This window comes from Phaseolus vulgaris, chromosome 11 (assembly GCF_000499845.2).
Source record: "Phaseolus vulgaris cultivar G19833 chromosome 11, P. vulgaris v2.0, whole genome shotgun sequence".
In the NCBI taxonomy this organism is placed as follows: domain Eukaryota; kingdom Viridiplantae; phylum Streptophyta; class Magnoliopsida; order Fabales; family Fabaceae; genus Phaseolus; species Phaseolus vulgaris.
Window position 1 is genome coordinate 41,415,391 of NC_023749.2, and position 14,734 is coordinate 41,430,124.

Here is a 14,734-nt window from a genome sequence, read left to right on the forward strand (position 1 = left end):
CAAAGCCCACAAAAGCCCAAAGACCATCCCATGAAGGGCAAGGCCAAGTTTTAAATAAATATTGTTTAGAAAGGTGCTTAGAGGGAAACATTAGAAACCTCTATTGTTAAAGCATCTTTTAGTCTTTAGTTAAGAGTCTTAGGGGGGGTGTATTAGTAGATAGGTGTAGGAGTAAATAAGGAGGTGCCAAAGTGAGAGAAAGGATCACACCTTCCTCATGCCTTGTTTTAGGCGCAAATTCTAGAAGCTTTTTGGGAGGGAGTTTTTTTTGAATTTGTGTAGCTTACATTTCAGCATCTTAGGCTATAAATAGAGGTGCTCTCTTTGTAAAATTCAGATTTGAATTTATCTAAAGAAACTATACTCAAAATTGGAGTGAGCATTTGGAGAGCTTTTGAGCCTTCTACTCTAGTCTTATCTTGAAGGACCATGGTTTCCTCAAGTGGCGGCTTGCACACTCATCTAGGAGCATCCATACTTCTAGTGGCGTGATCATCCAACCATTCTTCCATCTTCATGAGCATTCTCTTCTCCTTCCTTTCTTCTTCTTCAATTTGTTCATGTTGCCTTGTGTTTTGAGTTGTTGTTGTTTCGGTTCTTCTAATTTTCTAGCACATATATTCTGTTTGTTTCTTAATTCTGTTCGGTACATTTGATTTTGGTACAATTCTGTTCGGTCCTTTCTTTTTAATTTCCTTTGTTGATTCAATTTGACAATATTTGGTTCATCCAAATGAGTTTGGGATTTGGTACTTGTTATTGGTGAGTTCTTGACTTAGAACCATGATCCAACTCTAAGAAAAAGTGCCTCTATATTTTCCAGCTCTAGGTGATTCCTAAAAATGTCAAGAATCTTGTTCTATGTGGCTATTGGAATCACATCATGTGGTATCATGAGTCTTAGGTTCTTCTTGTTTAATTGTTGAGTTGTGTGCACTTTAATTTCAAGAGCTCTTTAATTTCTTGCAATTTAAGTTTCTGTTTTAGAATTTTAATTGAGTATTCTTGCTGTTTTTCTTTTGCTCCAAGTGTTTGTGGAAAGGTTTATGGCACTCATAATTCTTATGAGTATGGTTGCTCTTTTGGAATGGCATTATCCTTCCTAGAGTTTACCTTAAGCTTCCTTTCACTTGTTACAATTTGTGATGTGTCTTTTAATTTTTGAATCATGTCAAGTTTTGTCTTAGTCATGTTATTCCATATATGTCATTACTTCTAGTAGTACTTTTATTGTTTTGATTGTTTCTTGCTTTGGTGTCATATAATTTTCTGAATTGATGTTGATCCTTTGTGCATTTTCTTTTTAGAATTGAGTTCATACTTGTATTCTAGACCTATACAAGTTCCAATACATCATTTTCTATTATGTCTTTGCTAGTTCATCATCCTGTTTTTTTATTCCTATTAGGATTCCTCTGTTTCTGAAAAAAAGTGCTTACTGTTTTTCCTTATTGCATTTGATTTACGTACTGTAAAATTCTGAAATTCTGGATTTGAGATATTCAAAGTGTTAGAAAAGAATAGAAAAAAGAATCATTCAAAAATATGAAGTACACAAAAAATGATAAATAAAATAAAAAAAGTGTACATTCCTGCCGAAAAAATACGGTAATCTGGCAGTGATTTTAAAAAATTTATTTCTCTCAATTGGCTTACTGTTTTTAATTGATTCCAGTGCCATTATTGAGTTAACATCTTGAAGTTTCTGTGGTATAAATTTCATAATCCAGTTCGCTCTACAACGTTCCAGTTAAATCAGTGAATATCAAACACAGTTTGCATAAAAAAAAATTTTCCAGTAGCTAAATTTTTTTGTTTTCTTCATCTACTCTAGTGCTTTTCCTTAGGTATTCTTTTGTGTGCCTACTTTTCTCATTGAGTTCTTTATTTTCTTGATTGTCTTTCATTCTTACTCTTTGAGTTTGTCTTACATATAGTATTCCTTTTGCAATTACCTTTCCTTGCTTATACCTTTTCTTGTTTGTCTTTATTGTTTCTTTGGTTTTGTGGTGGTTTGCTCTTAAGATTGGTGTGCTTGCTTTGACATATTTCATTTGAGGATTCCAAGGCCTCAAGATCAGATTGGTGCAAGAACATTGTTTCTTTGAGAGTGATCTCTTTTTTCAGCTTCATTTCACTTCGGCAGTTTCATTGCCAAAGCTCACTGTTTTTGCTAATTTTTAATTTGTTTGCTGTTTTTGTGTGTTTGCTGTTTTTTAATTACAAATGGCTGGATTTTCAAGTGATGCATCCTACAAGCAGAATTCTCCTTCCAAAGCTTCAATCCTTGGTGAATTACATGAAGCTCAAAGAACCATTAGACGGTTGGAGGAGAAAATGCAAAAGATGGAGGTCCAACAAGCTAGACCATCTCCTTCTATCCATGATGGACATCATTCTCATAGACCATCTTCAAGAGCTTCTTCAAATGATGTTGGCCGTGAAGATGACCATAGGAGAAGGAGAACTCCACCCCAATTCCTTGGACATAGACATCACAACCAAGGGGAGAGACCTCACTATGGCAATGGCTACTACCAAGATGCAAAGGCTAGGCTACCTTCGGTCAAGCTTCCTTGTTTCAATGGCTCAAGTGATCCTAATGTATATTTAGATTGGGAGGCTAAGTGTGAACAAATATTTGAGATCCATGAGATCCAAGATGAGCATAAGCTTAAGCTAGCCACCCTAGAGTTTAGTGATTATGCCATGAAATGGTGGCATGGAATTGTAAAGGACATTATCTATCACAAGGGTCCTCCCGTGGACTCTTGGAACTCTTTAAAGGATCAAATGCGCGCTAGATTTGTGCCCCCACATTTTAGGAAAGACCTCATGTTGAGACTCCAACGGTTTCAACAAGGCACGCTAAATGTGGATGAATATTATAAAGAGCTAGAAACGCTTGTGCTTAAAATTGAATTAGAGGAAAGTGAGGAAGCTATGATTGCTAGGTTTGTGAGTGGTCTTAGGAAGGATATTCAAGATTTTGTTGAGTTACAAGAGTATTCATCATTGGGCTCTTTAGTTCATCTTGCAATGAAGGTGGAAGCCCAACTTGCTAAGAAAAACTCTTTAAAAAATGCTTCCAATGATGGATACTACTCCAAGTCTTGGAGAACCAAAAATTCTTTTTCTAAACATCCTTCCAAAGATTCTTCTTTCAAACCCAAGGATCCTACGCCATCTACTTCTAGGCCTAAATCCCCAATTAAATCGTCTAGTCAAAAGTGTTTTAAATGTTTGGGATATGGTCACATTGCTGCTAATTGCCCTTCTAAAGGAAGTATGTACATGCATGAAGGCATTGTAGTTAGTGAGCATGATTCCACTTCACCTAGGCATTCTTCACCTTCTAGACCATCAAGTGAAAATGAGAGTGAAAGTCCTTGTGAAGGTGACTTATTGATGGTAAGACGTATGTTGGGCACAATTCCAAAATCTTTGAATGATACTCAAAGAGAAAATATTTTTCACACCCGATGTCTTATCAACAACAAGTTATGTTCCTTGATTATTGATGGGGGAAGTTGCACTAATGTGGCTAGTACAAGAGTTGTGGAGAAGTTAGCCTTACCCACTATCTCTCATACCAAGCCCTACAAATTACAATGGCTTAGTGAAGTAGGTGAAATCATGGTGAATAAACAAGTCCTCATTAACTTCGCTATAGGAAAGTATAAAGATGAGGTTTTATGTGATGTTGTGCCCATGGAAGCTTCTCATCTTCTTTTAGGAAGGCCTTGGCAATATGATAGACATGTTTTACATGATGGCCTATCCAATACAATGTCTTTTTCCTTCCTAGGGCGCAAGGTTATATTAAAACCCCTCTCTCCCAAAGAGGTTCATGAGGACCAAATAAAAATGAAAACTAAAAGAGAAAATGAGAAAGAAAAAGAAGTAAGTACTACACCGAGTCACACCATTTTCTCCTCTAAATCCATCATGTTGACTCGTGCTATACCTCAAATGGACCCTCCAAGGTCTTCTTCTTCTTTATCTTTTTCATTACCCAAGGTTCCTATTTCAACACCACCTTGGTTAAAATATGTTAGGGATGATTTTTTCATACCTCCTAATGGGTTTCACCATTTAAGAGGTCTTTTTCCAAAAATATCATCATTCCCAAACAAATTTTTCCAACTTGGTTGATTCATAGGACCTCCTTTTCTGCAATCCCTTTGATTCCCTCTACTAAGTCATGTATTCCTTTTTCTTACTCTTTTGATTGTAAAAGTACATTGGCTTTGTTATATGCAGGGATTCAGAATTCGTGGGCGAATTCTCTCCAACTCGGGGAGTATGATGAGAATCAACTAAAGGTGGCTTTTTATAATGAAGAACAAGATCATTCGCCTTCACATTTAAAGTTTTTCTTGTTAATCTTTGCAAAAGATAAAGCCCAAGCCCAAGCCCAAGAAGGCCAAAGCCCACAAAAGCCCAAAGACCATCCCATGAAGGGCAAGGCCAAGTTTTAAATAAATATTGTTTAGAAAGGTGCTTAGAGGGAAACATTAGAAACCTCTATTGTTAAAGCATCTTTTAGTCTTTAGTTAAGAGTCTTAGGGGGGGTGTATTAGTAGATAGGTGTAGGAGTAAATAAGGAGGTGCCAAAGTGAGAGAAAGGATCACACCTTCCTCATGCCTTGTTTTAGGCGCAAATTCTAGAAGCTTTTTGGGAGGGAGTTTTTTTTGAATTTGTGTAGCTTACATTTCAGCATCTTAGGCTATAAATAGAGGTGCTCTCTTTGTAAAATTCAGATTTGAATTTATCTAAAGAAACTATACTCAAAATTGGAGTGAGCATTTGGAGAGCTTTTGAGCCTTCTACTCTAGTCTTATCTTGAAGGACCATGGTTTCCTCAAGTGGCGGCTTGCACACTCATCTAGGAGCATCCATACTTCTAGTGGCGTGATCATCCAACCATTCTTCCATCTTCATGAGCATTCTCTTCTCCTTCCTTTCTTCTTCTTCAATTTGTTCATGTTGCCTTGTGTTTTGAGTTGTTGTTGTTTCGGTTCTTCTAATTTTCTAGCACATATATTCTGTTTGTTTCTTAATTCTGTTCGGTACATTTGATTTTGGTACAATTCTGTTCGGTCCTTTCTTTTTAATTTCCTTTGTTGATTCAATTTGACAATATTTGGTTCATCCAAATGAGTTTGGGATTTGGTACTTGTTATTGGTGAGTTCTTGACTTAGAACCATGATCCAACTCTAAGAAAAAGTGCCTCTATATTTTCCAGCTCTAGGTGATTCCTAAAAATGTCAAGAATCTTGTTCTATGTGGCTATTGGAATCACATCACACGTGTCCAAGTCTGTAACTGCCAGGAGAGGAAAAGCCACCAGGTATATAAGAGTTCTTAACGAACTTTCTGAGGTACGCACGTTCAGTTCATACTCTTTACGCTTGCGAGTGATATAGCTGACTGTGAGAGAGGATTTGCACGGTTCTTGTTCTCTTAGAATTTGGTGATACCGTCACTGACTTGGGCGTTGGAGTGCGATCGGCCGCAGCGGCGCCGCCCTGTTTCTTTGCAGGTTCTTGAGGTGGATCTTGAAGACGAACGGAGGTTCGAGGCGGTGCACACGTCGATCCTTTGACGAGGCAGTTTCCAGCGTTCCGGTCAACAGGCAGGATCATCAGGCGCCCACCGTGGGGCCGTGTAAAACTTGCTCCCATCCACAGCGTGAGTTCGTGGAGGTTTTCGAAGTTTTGGCGTGGTTGTGTGCTGGTGCAACCATCGTTCGCTGTTTGTCTGAGTTTCGTTCGGTGAATTCGCATTTTTCCACCGTTCGTTCCGAGTTTTGTTCGGTGAAGCGAGGTTTCCTGCTGTTTGCGCGTGGTTTGTTCGGTGGAGTTTGAGTTCTTTTGCTCGATCGGTTGTTCGTAGGGTTTCTGGTGAAGTTGTGGTTTTCTTGGAAGGTTTACGGTGTTCTTGAGTTTCTTGCGCAGTTTCGCACAGTTTTCTCCGATTGATCGCTGAGTCGATCGTAGCTGAAGTAAGTGTCGTCCGCTGCATTTTGTGGTTCGCTGAGTTTCATGAGAAAAATGAGAAGCAATCGCTCAAGTCCGGTTGCGCCCGTGGCACCTGTCGCTGCTGAAGGCGCCGCTGCCATGACCATGGCGCAGATGGCGGAGATGATGCGTTCGTTGCAGGCAACTGTGGAAGCCTCACGCGTAGAGCAGGCGAGAATGCATGAGGACCTGGTCACCTCTCGCGCCAGGAACGAGGAGCTCAGGAAGATGACTGAGGAGCTGCGTCAAGCTCTTCAGGAGCAGCAAGGGCGTTCTGCCGCTGAAGAGGTTGCGCCATCGTCGCCACCTCGTGTTTTTCCCATGCCTTTTATTCAGGCGATCACGGACACGCCCATTCCCGCGAGCGTGGTTCCGGTTAAGGCTGTTTTCACCGGCGTGGAGGATCCTGAGGCTCATCTCACCACGTTCCATACGCAGATGATGCTGTCAGGAGGGTCAGACGCCGTCTACTGCAAGATGTTCGTGAGTACGCTCCAGGGAACGGCGTTGGAATGGTTCGTGAGCCTGCCTAACGGCCACGTAACCAATTTTCAACAGTTCTCGAAGATTTTTGTCGAGCAGTACATCGTGAATAAGGCACCGCCCAGGGTGTCTTATGATCTGTTTGATATAAGGCAGTACCAGGGAGAGTCCCTCAGAGAATACTTGAATCGCTTTGGAGCGCAGATGGTCAGATCGCCGGCCAAGGATGAAGAAATGCTGGTCTATGCCTTCAAGAAGGGCGTGCAGCCGGGACCATTCTGCGAGGCCTTGATCAGGGCTCACCCTGCGACATTTGCTGAAGTCAGGCGACTTGCGGTGGCTCACATCGCTGACGAGAATGAAGTCGCCGAGAAGAGAGGAAGCGTGGCTCCCGCCAGGCCACGCGCCCAGACCAGGATCCAGCCGCAGAGGGTGCTGGAGACAGCAGCGGCGGCCAGGAAGGACCAGAGGACTCGCCATCCTTACGAGAGGAGGAACAAGGGAAGGAGCCAAGCACGCCAGCAACCAGCACGTCGGGAATACAATCGCCCGCCTAAGCACAAGTTTGTCATGGGGCTGGCGGATCTGATCGCCATTCCTAACATATCTGCTAGGTTGAAAGCGCCTGAAAAGGTGGGCGACAAGGTGCTGGGGTCAAAGCCGGACGCCTGGTGTGAGTTCCACCAGTGTTTTGGCCACACTTTGGACTCGTGTTTGTCTTTGGGATATCAGCTCGACGATCTGGTTAAGAGCGGGTTCCTAAATGACTATCTGCTGGACAGGAGGACGGGGGGAGCGTCGAGTTCCCAGCCAGCAGGTGGAGATGCCCAGCAACACGAGATGCCTATCCACAGGGAGATCCACACCATTGCAGGGGGCTTCTCAGGTGGTGGATGCACCGCATCGCAGAGGAAGAAGTACGCGCGATCGGTGATGACAGTGGACATGTTTGAAGATCACTCGCCGGAAGTGGACATTACGTTCACCAAGCAGGATCTTCGGGACGTTGTGCCTCATGAGAACGATCCCATAGTTATTTCGTTGGTTACAGCGGGAAGGAAGGTCCACAGAGTTCTGGTGGACCAAGGAAGCTCGGCAGACGTGATGTTCTGGCCGACTTTCACGCAGCTGGAGTTGCCCCTTGACCAGCTAAGGCCCTATGGAGGGTGCCTATATGGGTTCGCTGGTGACCAGGTGGAGGTCAGGGGGTACATAGAGCTGAGAACCACGTTTACTGATGAGGCTGGGTCGAGGACGGAGAAAATCAAGTACCTCATCGTAAACGCTCCTTCAGCATATAACATCCTGTTGGGAAGGCCCACGCTTAACAGGATAGGCGCCATTCCGTCAACTCGGCACATGAAGGTAAAGTTGTCGTCCATGGAAGGGGTGGTGATCACGATCAAGTCTGATCAGAAAGAAGCGAAAAGGTGCTATGAGAATATCCTGAAAAACAAAAGATCAGTGAGTTATGTAACAACCACCCCACCTCCCGGTGGGAAGCCCAGATCGACGGTAACAGAGGAGGTCGTCGGAAGAGATGTGGAGATGGTGGACGCTGAGCTGGGCGAGAGGAATGCTGGTCTGGAGGAGGAAGAGGCGCGGAATCGCCCTGAGGAAGCGAGGGAGCAGGGAATCGCCAGGGCGGTGATCGCCGGAGAATCCAGGCCAAAACCTGTCGAGCAGTGGCTCGAAAAGGAGATCGGAGGAAAGATCTTCAAGCTGGGAAGATCTCTGGAGGTTGAGCTCCAGGACCAGATCGCCAGGGTGATTGAGAGGCATCTGGACGCGTTCGCATGGTCCGCTTCGGACATGCCCGGGATCGATCCCGACTTCTTGTGCCATCATCTGGCGATGGACAACATGGTGAGACCGGTGCGACAAAGGAGAAGAAAATTCAACGAGGAGAGGAGGCAGGCGATCAGGGACGAGACACAGAAACTCCTCACCGCAGGCCACATCAGGGAAGTCCAGTACCCTGAAAGGTTGGCAAATGTCGTACTGGTGAAGAAGAGTAACGGGAAATGGCGCATGTGCGTCGATTTCACCGATCTGAACAAAGCTTGCCCAAAGGATTCGTATCCTTTACCAAGCATTGATGCCCTGGTTGATAGTGCTGCAGGGTGCAAGCTGCTGAGTTTCCTGGATGCCTTCTCGGGATATAATCAGATCAAGATGCATCCCATGGATGAAGAGAAAACAGCCTTTATGACGGAGAGATCGTGCTACTGCTATAAGGTGATGCCGTTCGGGCTGAAGAATGCGGGGGCCACGTACCAGAGGCTGATGGATCGAGTACTTGCACCAATGCTGGGAAGGAACGTGCAAGCCTACGTCGATGACATGGTCGTGACCTCGCAGGAAAAGAGCAAGCACGTTGCAGACTTGGAGGAATTGTTCACGACGATCGCCAAGTTCAAGTTCAAACTCAACCCGGAGAAATGCATTTTCGGCGTGGAGGCTGGAAAGTTTTTGGGTTTCCTCTTGACTGAAAGAGGAATAGAAGCCAACCCAGACAAGTGTGCCGCCATCTTGGCGATGAGGAGCCCAGCTACGATGAAAGAAGTCCAACAGCTAACAGGTCGGATGGCAGCCCTATCTCGCTTCGTGTCAGCTAGCGGAGAAAAGGGGCATCCCTATTTTCAATGTCTGCGGCGCAATAATAAGTTTGTTTGGATGAAAGAGTGCGAGGAAGCTTTCGTCAAACTGAAGGAGTATCTGGCGAGCCCGCCTGTTCTGTGCAAACCGCTGGAGGGGGTCCCTCTCAGGTTGTATTTGGCTGTGACTGAGAGGGCGGTGAGTGCGGTGCTCGCCCAGGATCAAGATCAGGCTCAGAAGCCTATTTATTTTGTGAGCAAGGTGTTGCAGGGCCCATAAACGAGATATCAGGCCCTGGAGAAGGCTGCGCTGGCTGTGGTGTTTTCGGCGAGGAGGTTGCGCCACTACTTCCACAGTTTCACAATACTGGTGATGACTGACCTGCCCATCCAGAAGGTCTTGAAGAAGCCTGACGTTGCGGGAAGGATGGTGAAGTGGGCGGTAGAGTTGTCAGAGTTTGATATTAAGTACGTGCCCCGAGGCCCGATCAAGGGGCAAATCTTTGCAGATTTCGTGGTTGAGCTCTCATCAGAGGCGATCGGGTTGAAGGAGACGATTTCCGTTGGGTACTTTCGGTGGATGGATCGTCGAACCAGCAGGGCAGCGGTGCTGGAGTCATATTGGAAGGACCCAACGGCGTGCTAATCGAACAATCGTTGAGATTTGCCTTCAAAGCCAGCAACAATCAAGCAGAGTATGAGGCGCTGATCGCCGGGATTTTACTGGCCAAGGAGATGGGAGCTAGGGTGCTGATGGCTAAGAGTGATTCGCTGCTAGTCTCGGGGCAAGTAACAGGCGAGTTCCAGGCTAAAGATCCACAAATGGCGGCTTACTTGGCGTATGTGCAGGAATTGAAGAGTTCCTTTGCCTCTTTTGAAGTAGTACATGTTCCCCGAGAGCAGAATGCCCGAGCTGACTTGCTTGCCAAGCTCGCCAGCTCAGGCAAGGGGGGTAGGCAGAGGACAGTGATTCAAGAAACTCTGAAGACGCCAAGGGCATTTGTAGCAGATCACCTGGTCCTTCAAATAAGCAAGTCGACGGAGAGAGCAGCGAGAAGCCATAAGTCCTTGACGCAAGAAACTCTGAGATCGCCGAGAATTAGAGCATGTCGAGGAGAGGAGGTGGACGTGATGCAGGTTTGCACCACCCATGAGCCAGACACTTGGATAATACAGTACAAGCGATGCCTGGCAGATGGTCTCCTCCCGCTTGACCCGGCAGAAGCTAGGAAGGTAAAGAAAAATTCCAGCAAGTGTACGTTGATTGATGGTGATCTGTACAGGTTTGGGTTCACTCACCCGCTCCTGGAATGTATACACGGCGAGAAGTGCACGAGGATCATGGCAGAGCTCCACGAGGGTATATGCGGAAGCCACGTCGGGGGTCGAGCTCTGGCCGCGAGGACTCTCCGTGCAGGCTACTACTGGCCATCCATGAGAGAAGATTGCAAGAAGTATGCCCAAAGTTGTAAACAATGCCAGCAGCACGCCGATTGGCATAAGGCACCTCCCGAGGAGTTGAAGTCGATCTATAGCCCTTAGCCGTTTCATACTTGGGGAATCGACATCCTGGGACCTTTCCCGCTGGCGATCAGGCAGATGAAGTACTTGGTGGTGGCGATTGAGTATTTCACCAAGTGGATTGAAGTAGAACCAGTGGCCCAGATCACCGCACACAAAATCGAAGGTTTTGTATGGAAGAACATCGTGTGTCGGTTTGGAGTGCCTAAACGCCTGGTGTCAGATAATGGGACGCAGTTTGCAAGCCACCTGTTGAAGAAGCTTTGCGAAGGGGTGGGAATTCAACAAGTGTTTGCATCCGTCGAGCACCCTCAGACAAATGGCCAGGTAGAGTCAGCTAATCGGGTGTTGTTGAGAGGTTTGAAGAGAAGGCTTGAGAAAGCCAAGGGAGGTTGGACCGAGGAGGTGCCCCGTATAGTCTGGGCATATCACACCACCGAGCAGTCAGGAACCCATGAGACCCCGTTCAGCTTGGTCTATGGGTGTGATGCCATGATTCCGGTGGAGATCCAGGAGAGCTCGCCGAGATTCCAGAACTTCGTAGAGGAAGACTCGAATGAGGAAATAAGGCTGAACCTGGATCTACTGGATGAGGTCAGGGAAGAGGCGAGGTTGAAGGCTGAAGCTGTGAAGAGAAGGGTTGAACGAAGATACAACTCAAAGGTGATGCCAAGGCAGTTTGGAGAAGGAGACTTGGTGATGAGGAAGGCCCACCAGTACGAGATGGAGAATAAGCTGTCACCCAAGTGGACTGGACCGTTCAGAATAACCGAGGCGCTCGGGAACGGAGCCTACCGCTTAGAGACGCTGGAAGGAGGGGCGATTCCTCGCACCTGGAATGCCACACACCTGAAGTTGTACTATAGTTAAGAGCTTTGTAAGTAAAGACAAACACAAAGTCATAATACAATGTCTCTGATGAAACAGTTTGAAAGGGGGCACTCTTTTTTCCCTAAGGAGGGTTTTTAATGAGGCCACCCAATAAAAGAAGAGTTTTCGAAGTATAAGGCGTTTTCTGGTTGCATGTTTGCTGTTTTCCAAAAGTTTTGAAGAAAGACCTTGTCACTTGTAAGTGATTTAAGGCAAGAAAAGATATGTCGCATGTTTTCCAGTTAAAGTTTTTAAGCCCTCATCGTTTTTCGGCGATTGGAGGCACCAGTTAAGTTTTTAAGCCCTCATCGTTTTTCGGCGATTGGAGGCACCAGTTAAGTTTTAAAGTCCTCATCGTCTTTCGCCGATTGGAGGCACCAGTTAAGTTTTTAAAGTCCTCATCGTCTTTCGGCGATCGGAGGCACCAGATGAAAGACCTCAACGCCCTCGCGCGTTTTGAGGCAAGTAAAGACCTCCTCGCCGTTGAGCGAGTGCAGGCGAGAAAGAGTAAAAGTCCTCCGTGTTTCTGGGGGCGAGAAGATGTAACCCCTGGGGCAATGTAGAGGCAAGATAAAGACCTCCTCGCCGTCGAGCGAGTGCAGGCGAGAAAGAGAAAGGTCCTCAGTGCATCCAGGGGGGAGGAGATGTACACCCTGGGCAAGTTGAGGCACCAGATAAAGTCCTTCTCGCCGTCGAGCGAGTTAAGGCCAGTTAAAGACCTCCTCGCCGTCGAGCGAGCGCAGGCGAGAAAGAGAAAGGTCCTCAGTGCATCCAGGGGGGAGGAGATGTACACCCTGGGCAAGTTGAGGCACCAGATAAAGACCTTCTCGCCGATGAGCGAGTTCAGGCGAGTTAAAGACCTTCTCGCTTACATGCGAGCTTAGGCAAGATAAAATCCTTCTCGTCTCGAACGAGTTCAGGTATGGCGCAGAGGGTGGAAGAAGTTTGGAAGGTGGCTAAGGTAGGTTTGAAGAGAACACCTAGTCAGCCGGTCTTTGTTCTAAAGTCCAGGAGGGTAGAGAGAGATCCCTAAAGGCGTCTCTGCCCCCATGCAAAGAAACGATTGCCAAAGCATGAGGCTAGGAAAAGCTAACGTTACCAAGAGTTCTTGGCGATCGGGAAAAGTTCAAACAGCGGCGAAAAGGTTAAAAGACTTGTTTGATGAAGCAGGTCGAGTGGGACGGTGTTTGAGCCAATAATTGAGTTACAGTTCGCCGCTTGAAGGGTATTCTTGCGATAAGGTTAGTTGCCTTAAGAATACAAGTTGGTTAAAGTGATTATTACTTGAGTTTGAAGTGGTTCGAAGCAGTTAAGTCAAAAGGTCGTGTTTGCAAAATCGTTAAGTTAAGTCCGATAAAGTTAAGCAAGCAAGGAAAGCTGAGGTGAGTGAAGAAGTTATGAAGGGGAAAACGAAAACCTTTGTCATTAACAGGCAACAGTGGATAACAGTTTAGAACATATATACGAGGAACATAAAAGTTTGTTACAAGGTATATACAAGGGAAATCATAAAAGTAGCAGATGGAGAAGAGTTGATTAGTCTTCAGCGGGAACGACTTTTCCATTTACTACTTCGTTGTTCAGCGACACCAGGCTGAGATCCAGATTGGGGAATAGGCAAGCGACTTGTTCCCGCGCAGCTTCGAATCCAGCGGCCAGAATCTGAGCAGAGTTCAGCTTGAGTTCTTCAATCTGTTTCTGAAGTTCCTCAATGCGCTTCTCGAGGTCTTCAGTTTGCTTTTTCAGCTCTTGATTCTGTCGCTCCAGCTCTTCAACCTGTTTTTTGAGTTGTTCGTTGGTCTCTTGAGCCTGGAGAAGATCTTCAGTAATCTTCTTGGATTCCGATTGTGCTTGGGCCAACTCAGCAGCCACCTTTCCTTTCTCTTTGTTGGCCTCAACGAGATCAGCCGTGGCGTCGTCCCTCGCCTTTTCTACTTGCCCAAGTAGCTTTTCTCGGTCGATCGACCTCTGCTCCAGTTTCTGCACCTTAGCGGCGTCAGCTTTCATAAGAGCCTCCAGGTCGGCCGCCCTGGTGCGAAGAGGCACGATCTTGCTCTCCAATTCGATTTTCTCTTGGGCAAGTTGATGAACCTTGCGGCGAAGGTCAGTGGCCTCCTGGCGCGCCAATCTGAGCTCGGTGCTCATCGCGTCTTCTACTCGGGAGTGTTCCATCTCCGCGAGCGTCAGATTGGCAGACAACTTCTCCACCTCGAGCCTCATGGTGCTGTTTTCGGTTCTGAGGTTGAAGAGGTCGTCTTGGAGCCTCCGGGTTGAGCCTTCCACAGCCCTGGTTATAATCGCTGGGATATCCTCTGCTATGGTTTTTAGTTTGGCGGTTAGAGGTTCCCACATCCTTGTGACCTCAAGGGGAAGGTTTGCGGCTTGGAGAGGCGCCAGGTGGGCCTGTTGTGGGTTCTCGTCGCCACCTTCCCTAGTAGGATCTTCAGTGTTTGCTTCTTGGCGTGGCGACGGGATCGGGGATTCGGTGATCAGAATTGGAGAGGTTTGAGCAACCTCATCCCCGATTGGAACATTTTCTGCAGCTGAAGTGTTTGAAGGGGGGCCCCCTCCTGCTGACACGTATGGCGTAGAGGCGCTTGGGGGGTCCTCCAGGAAATTTGGCTCTTGGGCCTCAGCTGCAGGTGGCGCGGTGGCCAGTGGAACCGCTTGGACTGGTGAGGAAGGAGCCTGTGGTGTTGGCGATGATGGAGGAGGAGCGGGCGTCGATGGTGGTGTTGAGGATGGAAGAGGGGGTGGAGCAGGTGGTGAAGAGGGTGCCACCCTCTTCCTCTTCGTAACGAGGCCATCCTCGGTGACCTCGTCATCCTCTTCTTCCTCCTCATGGACGACTTGAGGGGCTTTCGTTTTGGGTCTCTTAAGGACCAATTTTTTGTGTTGGGCGGGTTCCTTCGGTGGTGATCGCCCATGGACAATGGCGGCCTCCACCACCGAGTTTGGCACCGTTTGGGAACCGGTCGCCAACCCGTGGTTTCGGGCGAGCGCCTTTAGTTCGGCGAGCATGTTCCTGGGCAACATGTTGTCTGCAGGGGACGGAAATGCATGGGTTAACTTAAGGAAAACAGATAAGTGCATAAGGTAATAAAACAGCAAAGCAGATGATATATGCAGGAAAGGTAAAACCAAAGTCTTGCGCATAACGCACAAGACGCTCAGAAACAGCTAAACAGAAGCAGTATTAAAGCAACAGTTCAAATGACCTAACCTATTTGAAATTCTA

General features: G+C 46.6%; 1 protein-coding gene across 1 annotated transcript in view; it reads right to left on the reverse strand.

Moving 5' to 3' along the window:
• The window catches only part of LOC137807736 (uncharacterized), a 42,805-nt gene extending 29,164 nt beyond the window's left edge, over window positions 1–13,641 (reverse strand). The window contains exon 1 of the mRNA XM_068608518.1: window positions 13,153–13,641. Within this exon, the coding sequence (XP_068464619.1) occupies window positions 13,153–13,641 (489 nt within the window). The remainder of the gene's footprint in view (window positions 1–13,152) is intronic.
• Between the last annotated feature and the right edge of the window lie 1,093 nt (window positions 13,642–14,734).